This window comes from Scyliorhinus torazame, chromosome 18 (genome assembly GCF_047496885.1).
Source record: "Scyliorhinus torazame isolate Kashiwa2021f chromosome 18, sScyTor2.1, whole genome shotgun sequence".
NCBI classification, from domain to species: Eukaryota; Metazoa; Chordata; class Chondrichthyes; order Carcharhiniformes; family Scyliorhinidae; genus Scyliorhinus; species Scyliorhinus torazame.
In genome coordinates, this window is record NC_092724.1 from 35355022 (window position 1) to 35371443 (window position 16422).

A 16422-nucleotide genomic window follows, 5' to 3' on the forward strand; every position below is an offset into this window, starting at 1 on the left:
AGGGGGGGTTTGTAAATATTTATGTACTTATGTCCCTACTCAGCTCAGCGGACCAAGCCTGTTGGGAAAACTGGTTCTGTTTTCTTGGCTGAAAAGTCAGTTTACAGTCTCTGAGTTTTTATTCTTGGGCAGTTCCAAAAAGGCCGAATTGCCCGAAAACCTTACAGTTAGTTGCACTGAACATTATGTAAAGAAGGTGAATTATCAGCTACAATGCTTGCATCTTCTGCCAGATATGTTTTTTGACCTCGAAAAGACTGTCACACATTGAAGCCTCTGAAACAGAATAGTCAACTGCAAACATACAAACAGCCACCACAGTACAAACTGTTACACCAGCTCCACCCTGAACAAGTACAATTGCAAGAATAACTGCACTGAACCCGACAGAAACATTGGCAACTCCAGAAGCATCAATCACAACATTTGTCCCTTCTACAAGTGGTGAGCATGGGAGTGCTACCTAATCAGTTCTGCCATTTCCATTCATTCTGCCAACTTAATGTGCAGAAGCACTTCACTGAATATCATCAAAGGAGTATAGCATGCGGCTGACCACAATTGTCCCAAGAAGAAGAATATGCAGATGAAATTTGCTCATTCATTTTGCTTAAAAATGCCTAGGTTACATTCATAATATCGAGGACATGCGAGCTCAAGGAAAATGTTTTTTGGGCTAAATATGTTCTGTGCCTTTCCTTGCTTTTTATACAACTTCTAAGTCTGTCACCTATGTTCACACCAGTAGAGGAATTTTCAGCTTTAACTACTGAAACATCCACAGCAGCACAAAGCACAGCGTCAACTTCTATCTCAACTATTACAACGGCGCTAAAACCAACAGTGAGCTCCACAGAAGCATTAACTACTGAAGCAACAACAGGCACTACACCACCCCAATCAACAAATGGTGAGTAATTGAAAATACTCTTTGCAATCATCCCATTCTCAGTCCTGAAAATCTACTCATAGTTAGAAACACATGAAGGCAGTATAAAAATAATATATTATTATGTTCTTGGCTGTAATTATACATGGAAAAATCTAGTGCTCATCTCTGCCATGGAGGAAATAGCACAGTGATGTTTACACTGGGCTAATAATCCAGAAACCCCAAGTAATTCTCTGGTGACTCTGGTTCAAATACCACCACTGCAGGTGGGGAAATTTGAATTTAATTTTGAAAAGTCTGGAATTCAAAGTCAAAAGATGACCACAAAATGATTGTCTCTTAAATGTCCCTTCATGGGATGGGCAGTGAATGCTGGCACAGCCTGCGATGCCCACGTCCAGGAACAAATAATAAAATAAATTCTTGCAGCTGTACGTCAGTAATTAACAAAGCCACATTAAATTATTTAATGAAGCCCATTAGACATCAGTGTGAACAAGTCATAAAGGACATGCGGTGTGGAAAAATTAGAATATATTATTCATGCTCCCTATTTAACTGACTAAAATCATTACCTCTTTAAATAATAGCGGCAGAATCATCCACTACAAGCACACAGATAACCACAGCAGCACTGACCTCCCCATCATCTACTCCCGCAACAAGTGAAACAGCTTCAACATCAACAGTGGGCTCTACTGAAGGATCAACAACTGCAGAGTCGACATACACTACGTCACTCTCATCAACAAGTGGTGAGCACACAAAATCACACTTATGCAGCAATTCAAATATTAATCATTTGAAAGTGTTGGAAGATGGAAGTAAATAGCAATAACCATTTTAAACGTCTGGAATTCAAAGTCATAAGATGACCACAAAACAATTGTCTGAAAAAACCATCTGGTTCAATAATATCCGCCAGGGTAGGAAATATGCCACCCTCACGTGGTCTGACCTACATGTGACTCCAGACAAGAGTTGGAAGATCGAAGTATATAGCAAAAACCATCAGGTGATTTCAGCAGTATATTGTTTCCTATAATTGCACCGGATAAATGATATGTAAAATACAATTGGTGGCCATTGTAGTCAAAATTCTCGGCTATTTTATTAGCTATAATCATAATCTATATTACTGCAACAAGCAGGCTTACATTATTACGGCAATGAAGTTACTGTGAAAATCCCCTCGTCGCCACGCTCCGGCACCTGATCGGGTACACTGAGGGAAAATTCAGAAGGTCCAATTCACTTAACAAGCACGTCTTTTGGGGCTCATTATATTTCCGTATACATGTCATTTCACTAAACACTATAAGAGAAATATGCCTAAAAACAATTATATATTGATACATCCTTTCCTGTTCCCTCAATAAGAATGTACACTTTTTAAATCACAGAGCCACCAGTATCGACAACAAATACACAGACTTCCACTGCAGCACCAACATCTATATCAGCACCTCCCTCACCAAGTACAATATCACTAACATCGGAAGCAAGCTCCATTGAATCATCGACACCTGAAGCAACAACCATAACAACATCAATAAGTTCAACAAGTGGTGAGTTTGAGTGCTCTCTGCTGACTTCTAATATTCTGAACTGTTTCACCGACTGCAAGTCTAAAAACACATAATTGAAATTTAACAGACGAATATGGCATGATTTGGGCTATCAATTTGCAAAGTAGAATAATATGCAAATTCCATTTTCTGATTTCTGCATTGTAACATGGGTCATTAGTTAGTTGTTCTCTATATCATGTTATGAAGATAGATTTTCTGCTATAATGTTAGGGTCTTTTTCCAGACATGCTGTATACCTCTTTAAGGCTGTCATCTATTTTAACCGTAGCAACAGAACAGTCGACTCCAATCATACAGACATCCAGTGCAGCACAAACTGTTACATCAGCTGCTCCCTCAACAAGTACAATTGCAACAACAACCGCACTGAGCTCCACAGAAGCATTGACGACTCCAGAAGCATCAATCACAACATCTCTCACTTCAACCAGTGGTGAATATGCAATTGCTCCCTTATCAGTTCTGCCATTTCTATTTGTTATGACAAATCCAAGTGTAGAAACACTCAACTGAAGATTGTCAAGGAGTACATAGCATAGGGCTGCCCAGAATTGCCCAAAAAAGAATAATGCGCAGATGAGATTTGATCATCCGATTTATTTTAAAATGCCTATCATGCATTAGTAATATACATGATACGGGAGTTCAAAGAAGATGAATTTTGGGCTCAACATTTTGTGTGGTTTTTTATGCCTTTTATGCACTTTCTAAGTCTGTCACCTATATTCATAGTAGTAGAAGAAACTTCCGCTGCAGCTACAGAGACATCCACAGCAGCACAAAGTTCGACATCAGCGTCCGTCTCAACAAGTACAACAATGCAAACACCTACAGTGAGCACCACTGAAGCACCAACGACTGAAGCAGCAACAGGCACGACACCACCTCCATCAACAAGTGGTGAGAAAGCGAAAGCACTCTTTGCACCTATTCCATTCTCAGTGCTGAAAAACTACTTGCAGTTAGAAACACATAAAGGCAGTATAAAAATAAAATTAAACTAACTTGATGGCTCTAATTACACATGGAACAATCTGGTGCTCATATCTCGTGGCGCTGTACATGCAGATAAAACAAAGCCATATTAAATGACTCTGCATATCCCATGATACATGAGTCTTAACATGATATAAAGTACAACCGTCGTGGAAAAATGATAATATATTACCCATGCTTCCTGTTTACTGAAGGATCAACAACTGAAGAGTCGACATACAATACGTCACTCCCATCAACAAGTGGTGAGCACACAAAATCACACTTATGCAGCAGTTCAAACACTAATCATTTGAAACTGCTGGAAGATGGAAGTACATAGCAAAAACCATCAGAAGATTTTAGCAGTATGTTGTTTCCGCTAATTGCACAGGGTTAATGAGATGTAAAACACAATTGGTGGCCGAATGTTGTCACAATTCTGGGCTATTTTATGAAGCTGATTATAGTCCATATACATGTCATTTCACAAAAAGTATAACACAAATATGAATAATATCTTTTATATTTTAATCCATCCTTTCTAGTTCCCTCAATAACAAAGTGCACTTTCTAAATCACAGAGCCATCTGTAGCGACAGCACAGACTTCCACTGCAGCACCAACATCTACATCAGCACCTACCACACCAAGTACAATAGCACCAACATCTGGAGCAAGCGCTATTGAATCATCGACAACTGAAGAAACCACAATAACAACATCACTCCTTTCCAGTGAGTATTATTGCTCTCCATTCTATTGTAATATTCTGAATTAATTCACCTGCTGCAACTTTAAAAACACATAATGGAAATGTAACAACAATGGTATATCAGCTATCATAATGTGGAATAATGTGCAACTGCCTTTTGACCATTGCTGCCTTGCCGCCTGGCCATGTTAATTAGCCAACAATATATGAAACTATGAAGGCGACCTTCTCATCGCCTAGAATGCTGCTCCATGCCTGCATATCTCATTACGGCTGTCCTCTATTTCAGTAACAGCAACAGAACATTTCACTGCAAATATGGAGACATCCACTGTCGCACAAACCTCCACACCAGCTCCTCCCTCAACAAGTACATTAGCACCAACAACTACAGGAACCTCCCTTGAAGCATCAACGACAATGACGACCTCCCTCCTCTCAACAAGTAATGAGTTTGCGAGTGCTCTTTTATCAGTTGTAAATTTCTGAATCTTTTCAATCTACTGTCAAGTTAGAAATACAGAATGGAAAGATAGCCCATGATTGTGTTGGCTCTAGAATGTAGGTTCAAATGTGTCCCTACATTTGAACCAGAAGCTGTGGGTTCAATTCCCGCTCAAGGACTTATTGGTAATGGAAGGATAATCATATTGCCGATCGAGCTCCAATTTAAGCAGGGCTGGTATATGCTCCATTATTAAATCTCAATACGTCACCCTGTATTAACATCAGAATTTCACCCCATACCCAGCTAAAGCAGCAGCTTCATACTTTGAAGGCAAAAGAATAGGATGATAGGATATGAACATTTGTGTAACAATGTTGAATGTTCTCTTTCGTGCAACAGAAACATCAACACCATCAGGCAGAGAAACTCCTTCTACAGCTATTCAAACCTCAACAAGCTCAGCTGTGCCCGTGACTACCAATGAAGCATTTACAACAGGAACAACCAGCCTAATGACAGGTACACGCAGCAACAACAATGAGCTGCATATTTATGCAGGGGAGTTCTATCAATTATTTTGATCTTTGTCTAAGAAGTGTTTTTGTACCATCAATTGAAATAGTTTCCACGTCTGTAAGTTGGAATATCTCTGATGTTTGGAAATATAGAGAGGTGGAAGCAGATCTCACCCTCATGCATATTCTGGGCAGTGATTTGCAGGAATGCATCATTCAGCCGCACCATTAACCTGATTGGACTTTGGTCACATATTGACTGCCAGGTTGCAGTAGGGTTGGGTCAGTGGGTTGCAGATGGAAGCTAATGAAATTTCAAACAGAATTAATCAGCAGATTCCACCCAGATGCAATGTATCATATAGATAATACAACTATTGGAAAATCAAAGAAATCTGAGGTTATGGCTGTACAGGAAGCTAAATTGATGGGATACTTCGTGTGTGGCTTCTCCAGCCTGTTCAATTTCTGTAATTTGAGGCATCAGGCAGATCTCCCTGGAAAGCCAATAATGTACTCTACTGATAATAGTGAGCTTTTCAGTCATCAATATTGTTTCAGAGTAAAATTAACATCGACCTCCGGAATCTGCACATGTACAGTTAAACATGAAAATGTGGAAGCTGCTGTCAATTATATTCTTTTCCTTCATCGGCTGTCTTGCAGCTGTTTTTGCTGATGGATCTGCAACAAAATCACTGTTGTAAACATGGGTTAGGTGCTACTAAAGTTGTGACAAATGCTGATGACATATTCAAGTCTATTTCAATCAGAAGTAACTATGTTTTCAATGCATTAGTACGCCAGAATTATTTCTGAACATCCTCTCTGACCGTCAAAAAAAATATCATTTCAGGGTGAACTTATCATTCCTTAGAAGAAAAATAATGTTGCAGACTTTTTAAAATTAAATGTTTTGCTCTTTTCCGTCTTGCTCCTAAAAAACACACTTTATTTCAGTTTCTGAACAATGATTTAAATTTAATAAATGCTTCCTGTTTATTATTTCCTGCTTTGTCTTCTATGAAGATACTCCAATTTCATTGGTTAGCAGATTTCCTACTCGATTGAGAGTTTACAAAATTCAAGCCACCAATGGAAGAGTAAGAATTTCTGCTGGCAAGGTCATTAGAAGTCTCTGGGCAACTGAACAGAGGTGGACAGCCAAAGCTGTTCCTTCACCAGTCTCAAATAAATCTGAGCTAATAACTTGTCATCCTTACTTGAAAAGATGTAGATTTTTTGACCTTAATTCTTTTTGCATCTTTTGTTTTTATAGTGGAACCCCCAATTGTTCCTGTAACAGTCAATCCAAATCTAGGGACACAGGCAAAAGAATTTAATGTAACCTTCACTGTGCTCACACTGTCATTCACATCAAGTCTGCAAAATCTCAGTTCGCCGTTGTATATAGCAAACTCAAGCAAAATCCGTGAAGAGGTATGGTTGTCCAAGTAATTTTGAAAGAAAATATTCGCTTTCAATGTATTTTTCGTACTAAAATGCAACATTTTAATTCCTTACAGCTCAATAATCTGTTTGGCAATAGCAATGTCAAGTCAAAATTCATAAATTGTCAGTCTGTGTCTTTCAGGTAAGAAATTAACATTATTCCGAACAGTCCAAGTTAAACTGAATCCACACCTGAATTTTTATGTTGATGTTCCAGTGACCAGGTTTTAAAAACTTAAATAAAATTTGAAAAGTGTTAGAAAATGATTTTCTCAATGTCATGGATTGATGAGGTCATTGTCAAACTGCATCGTTGCAAACCCCACATACCCAATCTTCCACCATTTCAGAGAGCTGATTCCATGACCTTCCCCACAAAGCGGAAGTCACTTCAAAACTCTGACTGTGAAATATGTCCACACTCATGGCTCGGAGAAAATGGTTTTGCCTCAGGTATTGAATAATGTAGCCGTAGATGAACAGGGAGGCTGCAGGTAGCCCTCCTTCCCATTGTGAAACAATAAGGCAGAGAAAACCACAGTTTTCAGTTTGAAAGACCAACTCCAATGCACTTGCTATTTGTTACTTTATCTGTGACAACAAAATGAGATAAGACACTATGGCCAGAATTTGACGTGTTCCCTATTCCCCACCTTTCCCAAGTGGGGTAGGTGTGTGGGAACACGGTGGTGCTGCCAAGTTGGCAAAATTACTTGGGTTCCATATTTGCAGCATCACACCTATTTCTATTGATATTTAATGAACTGTGGGAGATAGTTAACAGCCTGCTTGCCCATAGGCCAATTAGACCATTCTAAACATCCAAATAATACACAATTAAGGGCTTCTTCCTCCCAACAATGGTATATTACCAGTGGTTTGCGGTGCCCAGGACACTTGGCGAGGTCACTTCGTAAAGCTTAGCAGATATCAACCACAGGGTGAGAGTGGTGGCTCCTAATCAGGTACCCTGTGCCCAACAAACTCTTTCCTGACGTACTCTGCTCCACCATGTGAGTGACACAACCACCGTCCCAAACCCAGCTGCCACCCCCCTTGTGGGGTACTTTGTAAGACCCTTTACCTTGTCAACAGGTTAATTTATCTTTACTCTGGGTAAAACTGTCACAACAATTTGGATGAAATTTCACCAAGGTAATAAACATTTATTAAACCATGAATCAATGATAAATACTGACTACAATGCAGGTTGATTAGGTAATTTGTGTGACAAACCCTGTCGCGGTTGTAATCCAATAATAAAACCCTCTGTGTATGTCTTTTGAGCAACTCACAAAATTGTTCCAACCACTGCAGATATTTCTTTGCACCATAGAAACCCTACAGTGCAGAAGGAGGAACAATGAGTAGGCACTGACCTTCCGAAAGAAACCTCTACCTAGGCCCAATTCCCCGCCATATCCCCGTAACCCCACCTAACGTTTAGGGGCAATTTAGCAAGGCCAATTCACTTAATCTGCACATCTTTGACTGTGGGAGGAAACGGGAGCACCCGGAGGAAACCCACGAGGCATGGGGAGAATGTGCAAACTCCACACAGTCAGCGGAGTCAGAATCAAACCTGGATCGCTGGCGCTGTGAGGCAGCAGTTCTAACTATTGTACCACTGTGCTGCCCTTCCCCCTTTATCCCATGTCCTAATCATTTTATCGAGCTTTGCTGATAATAGCAAAGCTTTGACTTGAATAGATTGACCATCATGCTTTGTGATTTGAGCCCACAGTGCAGTTCAGTACAGTTATTTATATATCTTCAGTATTCAGATCCTTTATTTCTATGTTACCACCATTGAACAGATTTGACACACACAGGATTACACTAAAACCAGTCTACATTGTATAATATCATAGTAATAAGATATTAGTTCCATGATTAAAAAGTGTTTGTACGGTAAAAATGTAAATAATATGTCATTTTAAAACTTCCAGCCTGGACCCTGCATTACCCAGGTATAACTTATATTCCCAACTTCATGATCAATCTTGTTTTGTCTGCCCGAGTGGCACTGTTAGGAAAAGGGAGCTGCCAGCAGGCAAGGGGCAAAATGAATAATTGAGGGTGGGACCGACCCAACTTTTAAGCTAACATGTAGGCACCCGTTTCTGTTCGCTTGGTAAAATTTGTTCATAGCAACCTTCTGTCCACTTGTGGCAGCATCGAGTGGAGAATATCCAATACCCCGGCATTGTGTTCTTGAATAATGCTCATGCCACTAAATAGCCTCAGCCTTATCCACATGTACAAACACCAAAACGTACAGTAGTGTGAAAAATCCTCACTGCCTTTTCAAACACTAAGAAATGTACCATCATTCAGAAAATAACGATCACATAGATGACTTCAGAAATGTATCGTGCAAATTTTAAGCACAGCTTTCGAATGTTGAAAACTATTGGCCTGGAATTTACAGGATTTCCGAAGGCGCCTAGACAGCTTTCATTGTCAATATGGTGCAGGTTAATGCAGAAATCCTACATTTGCTGCTTGTGATCCACTGCTCTGCCAGTTCAGGGAAAGTGAAGCTTCGATGAGGATCCACCAACACCAGACCCACCACCCCCTCACCCCCAACACAAAACTCACTCCCACCCCCACCCCATCCATCCAGTGCCAGCAATCACTGAAATCATTTGATTTGCCGACATTTCCCATTTTCCACTCTGACACTACTGTGAGCCATCACCAGAAGGTTAAGCCTTAATTCAACAAGGAGTCAATATCAGTACTCAATGTTTCTAACTTAAATCCATGTGAATGTCACAATCTATATTTTATTCTCAGCAATGTATTTTGAGAGTGATTTGATTGTACATGTTATTCATTTCCTGCTTGGCTGTCTATGACAATTCTTGAATGTAATTGTTTTTTGGGCTACCTGGGGCTGGTTTAGCACTCTGGGCTAAATCGCTGGCTTGTTAAGCAAAACAAGGCCAGCATCGTAGGTTCAATTCCCGTACCAGCCTCCCTGAACAGGCGCCGGAATGTGGCGGCTAGGGGCTTTTCACGGTAACTTCATTGAAGCCGACTTGTGACAATAAGTGATTATTATTATTATTACCTGGGAGTGATACTGTTGCAGTCTCGCACTGGCAATCCCCATTCACAATCTTACAATCAATTGCACATTGAAAGAGTTGGATTTCTTGCCACAGAGAATGTGAAATCTCACAGTGAGGCTTTCTATGAGGCGAGTGGCTAGTGCTCATGCTTCACCGCGGAACACAAAAACCCAGCCATTCAATGATTCTGCGTTAAATTTAAAATTTTAAAACAAATTAATCACCTGGTTTGTGTATGTGGCAGGCCTGCAAGTGATGGCAGCAGTACGGTTGAGGCAATCTGCACTTGGAGTGCTACTGCTCAAGTTGATAAAGTTCTACTCTACCATGAATTCCAAAACAACACGCAGGGCATCACCACCTTCGGACCATATTCACTGGACAGCAACAGCCTCTTTGTCAATGGTAAGTGCTCATTTTCATTAAATATTGATCTGATTTTACATAAAATTGCGGAGTCTGCAATTTCTCCCGTGTCTGCGTGTCTTTCCTCCGGGTGCTCCCACAAGTCCCAAAAGCCTGCTTGTTGGGTGAATTGCAAATTCTGAATTCTGCCTCCGTTTCCCGAACAGGCTCCGTAGTGTGGCAACTGGGGGATTTTCACAGTAATTTCATTGCAGTATTAATGTAAGCCTACTTGTGACGCTAATAAAGATTATTACTAATCTGTATCTGACACATGTAATTAATTGCAGTTTTAACATAAAGTTATTTCACCTCCTGAAGTCATCCATTTCATTTCTGATTTTTCAGGTTATCATGAATCAATTGTTTTAACCAGTAAGTATTATAACTATCTTGGTTCTGTTAATATTGTTGTTTAGTATCTCTACAATCTTACAACAACTTGACCTGAGACAATAAACATGTTGTGAAAGCTTTCTCTGTGCCATACTGAAATTATAAGCACATTCTCTCTTGCTCAGTTTAGGACCGCGCTGGAACTAATACACAGATAAACATTGATTCTTGTGTTAGTTGGGAGCACTCTCACCAATGTTTCAGAAACTTGCAGGTTCAAGTCCAACCGCAGGACTAAAGTGCAAAAATCTATATTGTCACACCAGTGGGGTGTTGCACTCATCACTGACTCTGAAGTTACTGAAGTTAAATGTTCCACACACTATTGTGAAAAAGAGCAGGGAGATATCTTTCTACCAACATCACAGAAAACAGTTTATTTGGCCATGATCGCACTGCTGTATGTGAGCTTGCAACATTTCAACAGTGACTATCCTTCAGAAAAAGAACTTTGTTAGCTATAATGTGCTGAGGGACATCAGATGTTCGTGAAAGGTGCTACATCATGCAAGAATTTTATTTTTACTTTATTGTAGAACTTAAACTATGTGGTGAATATGATTGCCTGAAAAGATATTGATTAAACTTTTAAAATTTGGAAATGTAAATGCTAAAGCACATATTGAGTGGGAAACGTCTGAATTAAAAGTAAAATCTGGTGCTCAATGAATTTTGATTCAATCAGTAGAATTAGTGGCTGCAGGTAGGGTTTAAAAATTAAGAATTTGTATATTTACTATAAATGTAACTGAAAACGGGACTGTCCTTACTGTTGCCCAAAGATCTCAGTTCACTGAACTGCTCTTGCAAAATCAATTTTGTTACTAGCCTTCGGTAATAAAATGCAATCTGTTTCAAGTTTGACCATAACGTCAATTTATGTAGAAAAATAAATATCACACACAACTGAGCTTTTGATCATATTTGATCATATTTCTCAGATTATCAATGATATGAGCAAGAAGAGATTGGTAATAATACTGTGAGATATTCATGTATGAATGTTTAACATTGTTGGCATGGTGGCACAGTGGTTAGCACTGCAGCCTCAAAGTGCATTGGACCCAGGTTCGATCCCGGCCCAGGGTCACTGTCATGTGGAGTTTGCACAGCTATAATATGAGGGTCTTGTTCTAGATATGCTGTACACCTCTTTAGGACTGTCACCAATTTTAAACGCAGCAACAGAACAGTCGACTGCAAACATAAAGGGCGGGATTCTCTGACACCCCGCCCCTGGCCAGGTCGGAGAATTCCCGGAGGGCGGCATGAATCCTGCCCCGCTGCTCCGACGCCAGCTTCTCTATTCTCCGGTGCCGGTTTGCGGGCAGGGGCGGAGTTTACGCCGCGCCGGTCTAGGGCCGTTGGCAGCAGCCCCCCCCCCCCGGCAATTCTCCAGGTCCCGATGGGCTAAACAGCCGTCGCTTCCTGGCCAGACCCACCTGTGTGAAATGGACATGGTCCATCATGGTGGGACCTGGCATGTAGGCTGGCTAGGTGATTCCTCGGGTGGGCGCGGGGGTATCTGGCTCCAGGGGGGTGCCCCCACGGTGGCCTGACCCGTGATTGGGGCCCACCGATCTGCAGGCGGGCCTGTGCCATGGGGGCACTCTTTCTTTCCGCGCCGGCCTCCGTGGGGCTCCGGCATGGCCGGCGCGGAGAAGAACCCCCCTGGGCATGCGCAGGAAACAGGCCGGCCGGTCTGCGTATGCGTGGAATCACGCATGCGACAGCTCGTGTCGGCACCTCGACACCCGTTGGCATGTCGCCAACCCCTCCGTCGCCGGCCTAGTCCCCGGAAGTGCGGAGGATTATGCACATTCCGGTCGGCCCGACGCCAGAGTGCTTCGCGCCGCTCTTGGTGCCGGCACGCGCCATCCAGCCAGTTGCGGGAGATACCCGCCCAAAGACTTCCACTACTGCACAAACTGTTACATCAGCTCCACCACCAACGAGTACAATTGTAACAATAACCGCACTGAGGTCAACAGAAACATTGACAACTCCAGAAGCTTCAATCACAACATCTCTCCCTTCAACAAGTGGTCAGTGTACGTGTGCTCTCTTTTCAGTTCTACCATTTCTATTCGTTCTGCCAACTCCAAGTGTAGAAACACTGTACTGAAAATTATCAAAGGAGTATAGGATGTGGCTGTCTACAGTTGACCCAAGTAGAATAATGTGCAGATGAGATTTACTCATTCGTAATGTTTCAACATGTCTTGGTTATATTAGCAATATCAATGACACACGATTTCAAGGAAGTTGATTTATGGGCTCAACGTTTTGTGTGTTTATCCGTGCTTTTTATACACTTTCTAAGTCTAATATCTATTTCCATAGCAGTAGCAGAAACATCCACTGCAACTACTGAGACATCCACAACAGCACAAAGCTCAACATCAGCTCCCGTCTCAACAAGTACACCAACGCAAACAGCCACAGTGAGCTCCACTGAAGCACCAACTACTGAAGCAACAACAGGCACTACACCACCCCTATCAACAAGTGGTGAGTAACCGAGAGCACTCTTTGCACCTATTCCATTCTCAGTCCCGAAAAACGACTCAGGTAGAAATAAATAAAGGCAGCAAGAAAATAATATAATATGATGGTGATGGCTGTAATACGTGGAACAATCTGGTGCTCGTATCTCTTGGAGCTGTACCTTCAGTTAAAACAAAAGCATGTTAAGTGACTCAGCAAATCACGTGATACATGAGTATTAACATAATATAATGGACACACATTGTGGAAAAATGATAATATATTACCCATGCTCACTGTGCAACTGAATAAAATCATTACCTATCTCAATAATAGCGGCAGAAACATCAACTACAAGCACACAGACAACCACAGAGGCACAAAGCTCCCCATCATCGCTGCCCGCAACAAGTCAAACAGCATCAACATCAACAGTGGGCTCTACTGAAGGATCAACAACTGAAGAGTCGACATACACTACGTCACTCTCATCAACAAGTGGTGAGCACACAAAATCACACTTATGCAGCAATTCAAATATTAATCATTTGAAACTGCTGGAAGATGGAAGTACATAGCAAAACCATCAGGAGATTTCAGCAGTATGTTGTTTCCTATAATTGCACAGGATTAATGACGTGTAAAACACAGTTGGTGCCTTAATGTTATCACTATTCCAGGCTATTTTATCCAGCTCATTATAGTTCCCTATACATGTCATTTGACAAAAACTATAACACCAATATGAGTAAAAACTGTTATATGTTGATCCACCTGATAGTTCCATCGACTACAATGCACACTTTTTAAATCACAGAGCCATCAGTATCGACAGCAAATGCACAGACTTCCACTGCAGCACCAACATCCACATCAAATCCTACCACACCAAGTACAATAGCACCAACATCTGGAGCAATCTCCAAAGAATCGTCGACCACTGAAGCAACGACAATAACAACATTAATCCTTTCAACAAGTGGTGAGTATGTGTGCTCTCTGCTCAGTTCTAATATTCTGATCTGTTTCACCAACTGCAAGTATAAAAACACACCATGGAAATTTAACAGAAGAATATGGCATCATTTTGGCTATCAATATGCAGAGTTAAATAACATGCAAATGCCACTTTGTGTTTTCTGCTCTGCAACATGGCCATTAGTTAGTTGCACGTTATATCATGCTATAAAGGTGGATTTTCAGCTATAATGTTGTATACCTTTATAAGTCTGTCATGTATTTGAACTGCAGCAGCAGAACAGGTGACTGCAAACATACAGACATCCACTGCAACACCAGCTGTTCCATCACCTCCATCGTCAATGAGTACAATTGCACCAACTACCGCATTGAGCTCAACAGAAACATTGATAAATCCAGAAGCATCAATAACAACATATCGTTCGTCAACAAGCGGTGAGTATACGAGTGCTGCACTATCAGTTCCACCAGTTGTATTTGTTCACTAACTCCAAGTGAAGAAACACTTTACTGAAGTTTATCAAAGGAATATATCATGTGGCTGCCCTCACTTGCCCCAAGTAGAACAATGAGAAGAAGAGATTTTCTCATTTATGATGTTTTAACGTGTCAAGGTCACATTAGTGATATCCATGATATAGGAGTTCAAGGAAGTTTTGTTTTGGGCTTGAAGGTTTGTGTGTTTTTCCATGCTTTATGTGCACTTTCTAAGTCTATCACCTATTTTCACAGCAGGAGAAGAAACTTTGGCTGCAACTACATTGGCAGCACGGTAGCACAGTTGTTAGCACAGTTGCTTCACAGCTCGCAGGTTCCGAGTTCGAATCCTGGCTTAGATCACTGTCCATGCGGAGACTACACATTCTCCCCGTGTATGCGTGGGTTTCCTCCGGGTGCTCCGGTTTCTTCCCACAGTCCAAAGTTGTGCAGGTTAGGTGGTTTGGCCAAGATAAATTGTCTTTAGTGTCCAAAGGGGTTGCTGGGTTACCGGTATGGGGCGGAGTTCTGGGCTTACGTGGGGTGCTCTTTCCAAGGGCCAGTGCAGACTCGATGGGCTGAATGGCCTCCTTCTGCACTGTACATTCTATGATTCAATGACATCCACAGTAGCACAAAGCTCAACATCAGCTTCCGTCCCAACAGGTACAACAGCGCAAACACCTACAGTGAGCTCCATGGAAGCATCAACTACAAAAGCAACAACAGGAACTACATCACCCCCATCAACAAATGGTGACTAACCAAAAACACCATTTGCACATATTCCATCCTCAGTCCTGAAAACTACTCATAGTTAGAAAGAAAGAAATGTAATATGAAAATAATATATTATTACGGTGATGGCTATAATTCAACATGGAACAATCTGGGGCTCATATTCCCTGGAGGTGTACCTTCAGTTAAAACAAAGCCATGTTAAATGACTCAGTAAATCCCATGATACATGAGTATCAACATTATTTTAAGGTCAATTGTTGTGGACAAATTGTAACATATTACCCATGCTCCGTGTAACTGAATAAAATCATTACTTCTTTCAATAATAGCGGCAGAAACATCAACTACAAGCACACAGACAACCACAGCAGCATTGACCTCCCCAACATCTACTCCCGCAACAAGTCAACCAGCATCAACATCGACAGTGGGCTCGACTGAAACATCAACAACTGAACAGTTGACATACACTACGTCACTCCCATCAACAAGTGGTGAGTAACTGAAAACACTCTTTGCACCTATTCCAATATTAATCATTTGAAACTGCTGGAAGATAGAAGTACACAGCAAAAACCATCAGAAGATTTCAGCAGAATGTAGTTTCCTATAATTGCACAGGGTTAATGAGATGTAAAACACAATTGGTTCTCTAATGTTGTCACAATTCCAGGTTATTTTATCCAGCTTATTGTCTTCCCATTTACATGTGATTTGACAAAAACTATAACATACATATGAATAAAACCTGTTATAAATTGATCCATCCTTTTCAGTTACCTTAGAAATATACACTTTTTAAATCACAGAGCCATCAGTTTCGACAGCAAGTATACAGCCTTCCACTGAAGCACCAACATCTACATCAGCACCAACCTCACCAAGTACAATAGCACCAACATCTGGAGCAAGCTCCATTGAATCAGCGACACCTGAAACAACGACAATGACAACATCAATCCTTTCAACAAGTGGTGAGTTTGAGTGCTCTCTGCTGACTTCTAATATTCTGAACTGTTTCACCGGCTGCAAGTATAAAATCACATAATGGAAATGGAACTGAAGAATTTGACATGATTTTGGCTGTCAATTTGCAGAGTAGAATAATATGCAAATTCCATTTTCTGATTTCTGGGGCGAAATTCTCCCCCAACGGCGGGATGCCCGCCGACTGGCGCCAAAGCCGGCGCAAATCAGACGGGCATCGCGCCGGCAAAAAGGTGCGGAAGTCTCCGCATCTTTGGCGGCCTAGCCCCAACATTGAGG

The 16422-nt window shown here is 41.3% G+C and overlaps 1 protein-coding gene across 1 annotated transcript; it reads left to right on the top strand.

The window, feature by feature from the left end:
- Window positions 1–1480: 1480 nt before the first annotated feature.
- On the top strand, window positions 1481–15179 carry LOC140395775 (uncharacterized). The gene is made up of 16 exons (XM_072483933.1): window positions 1481–1647; window positions 2296–2460; window positions 2753–2917; window positions 3217–3384; window positions 4044–4196; window positions 4464–4619; window positions 5022–5141; window positions 6417–6577; window positions 6664–6731; window positions 9914–10074; window positions 10423–10449; window positions 12814–12981; window positions 13294–13458; window positions 13775–13939; window positions 14209–14373; window positions 15082–15179. Exons 4-16 carry the CDS (start codon window positions 3303–3305, stop codon window positions 15177–15179), a joined length of 1689 nt encoding a protein of 562 aa, XP_072340034.1. The 5' UTR covers window positions 1481–1647; window positions 2296–2460; window positions 2753–2917; window positions 3217–3302.
- Window positions 15180–16422: the final 1243 nt, after the last annotated feature.

Coding starts and splice junctions, on each gene's coding strand:
- LOC140395775 (XM_072483933.1), top strand. CDS start 3,303: ATGCAAACACCTACAGTGAGCACCACTGAAGCACCAACGACTGAAGCA. Junction 6,578..6,663: donor CAAGCAAAATCCGTGAAGAG/GTATGGTTGTCC, acceptor AATTCCTTACAG/CTCAATAATCTGTTTGGCAA. Junction 13,459..13,774: donor GTCACTCTCATCAACAAGTG/GTGAGCACACAA, acceptor TTTAAATCACAG/AGCCATCAGTATCGACAGCA.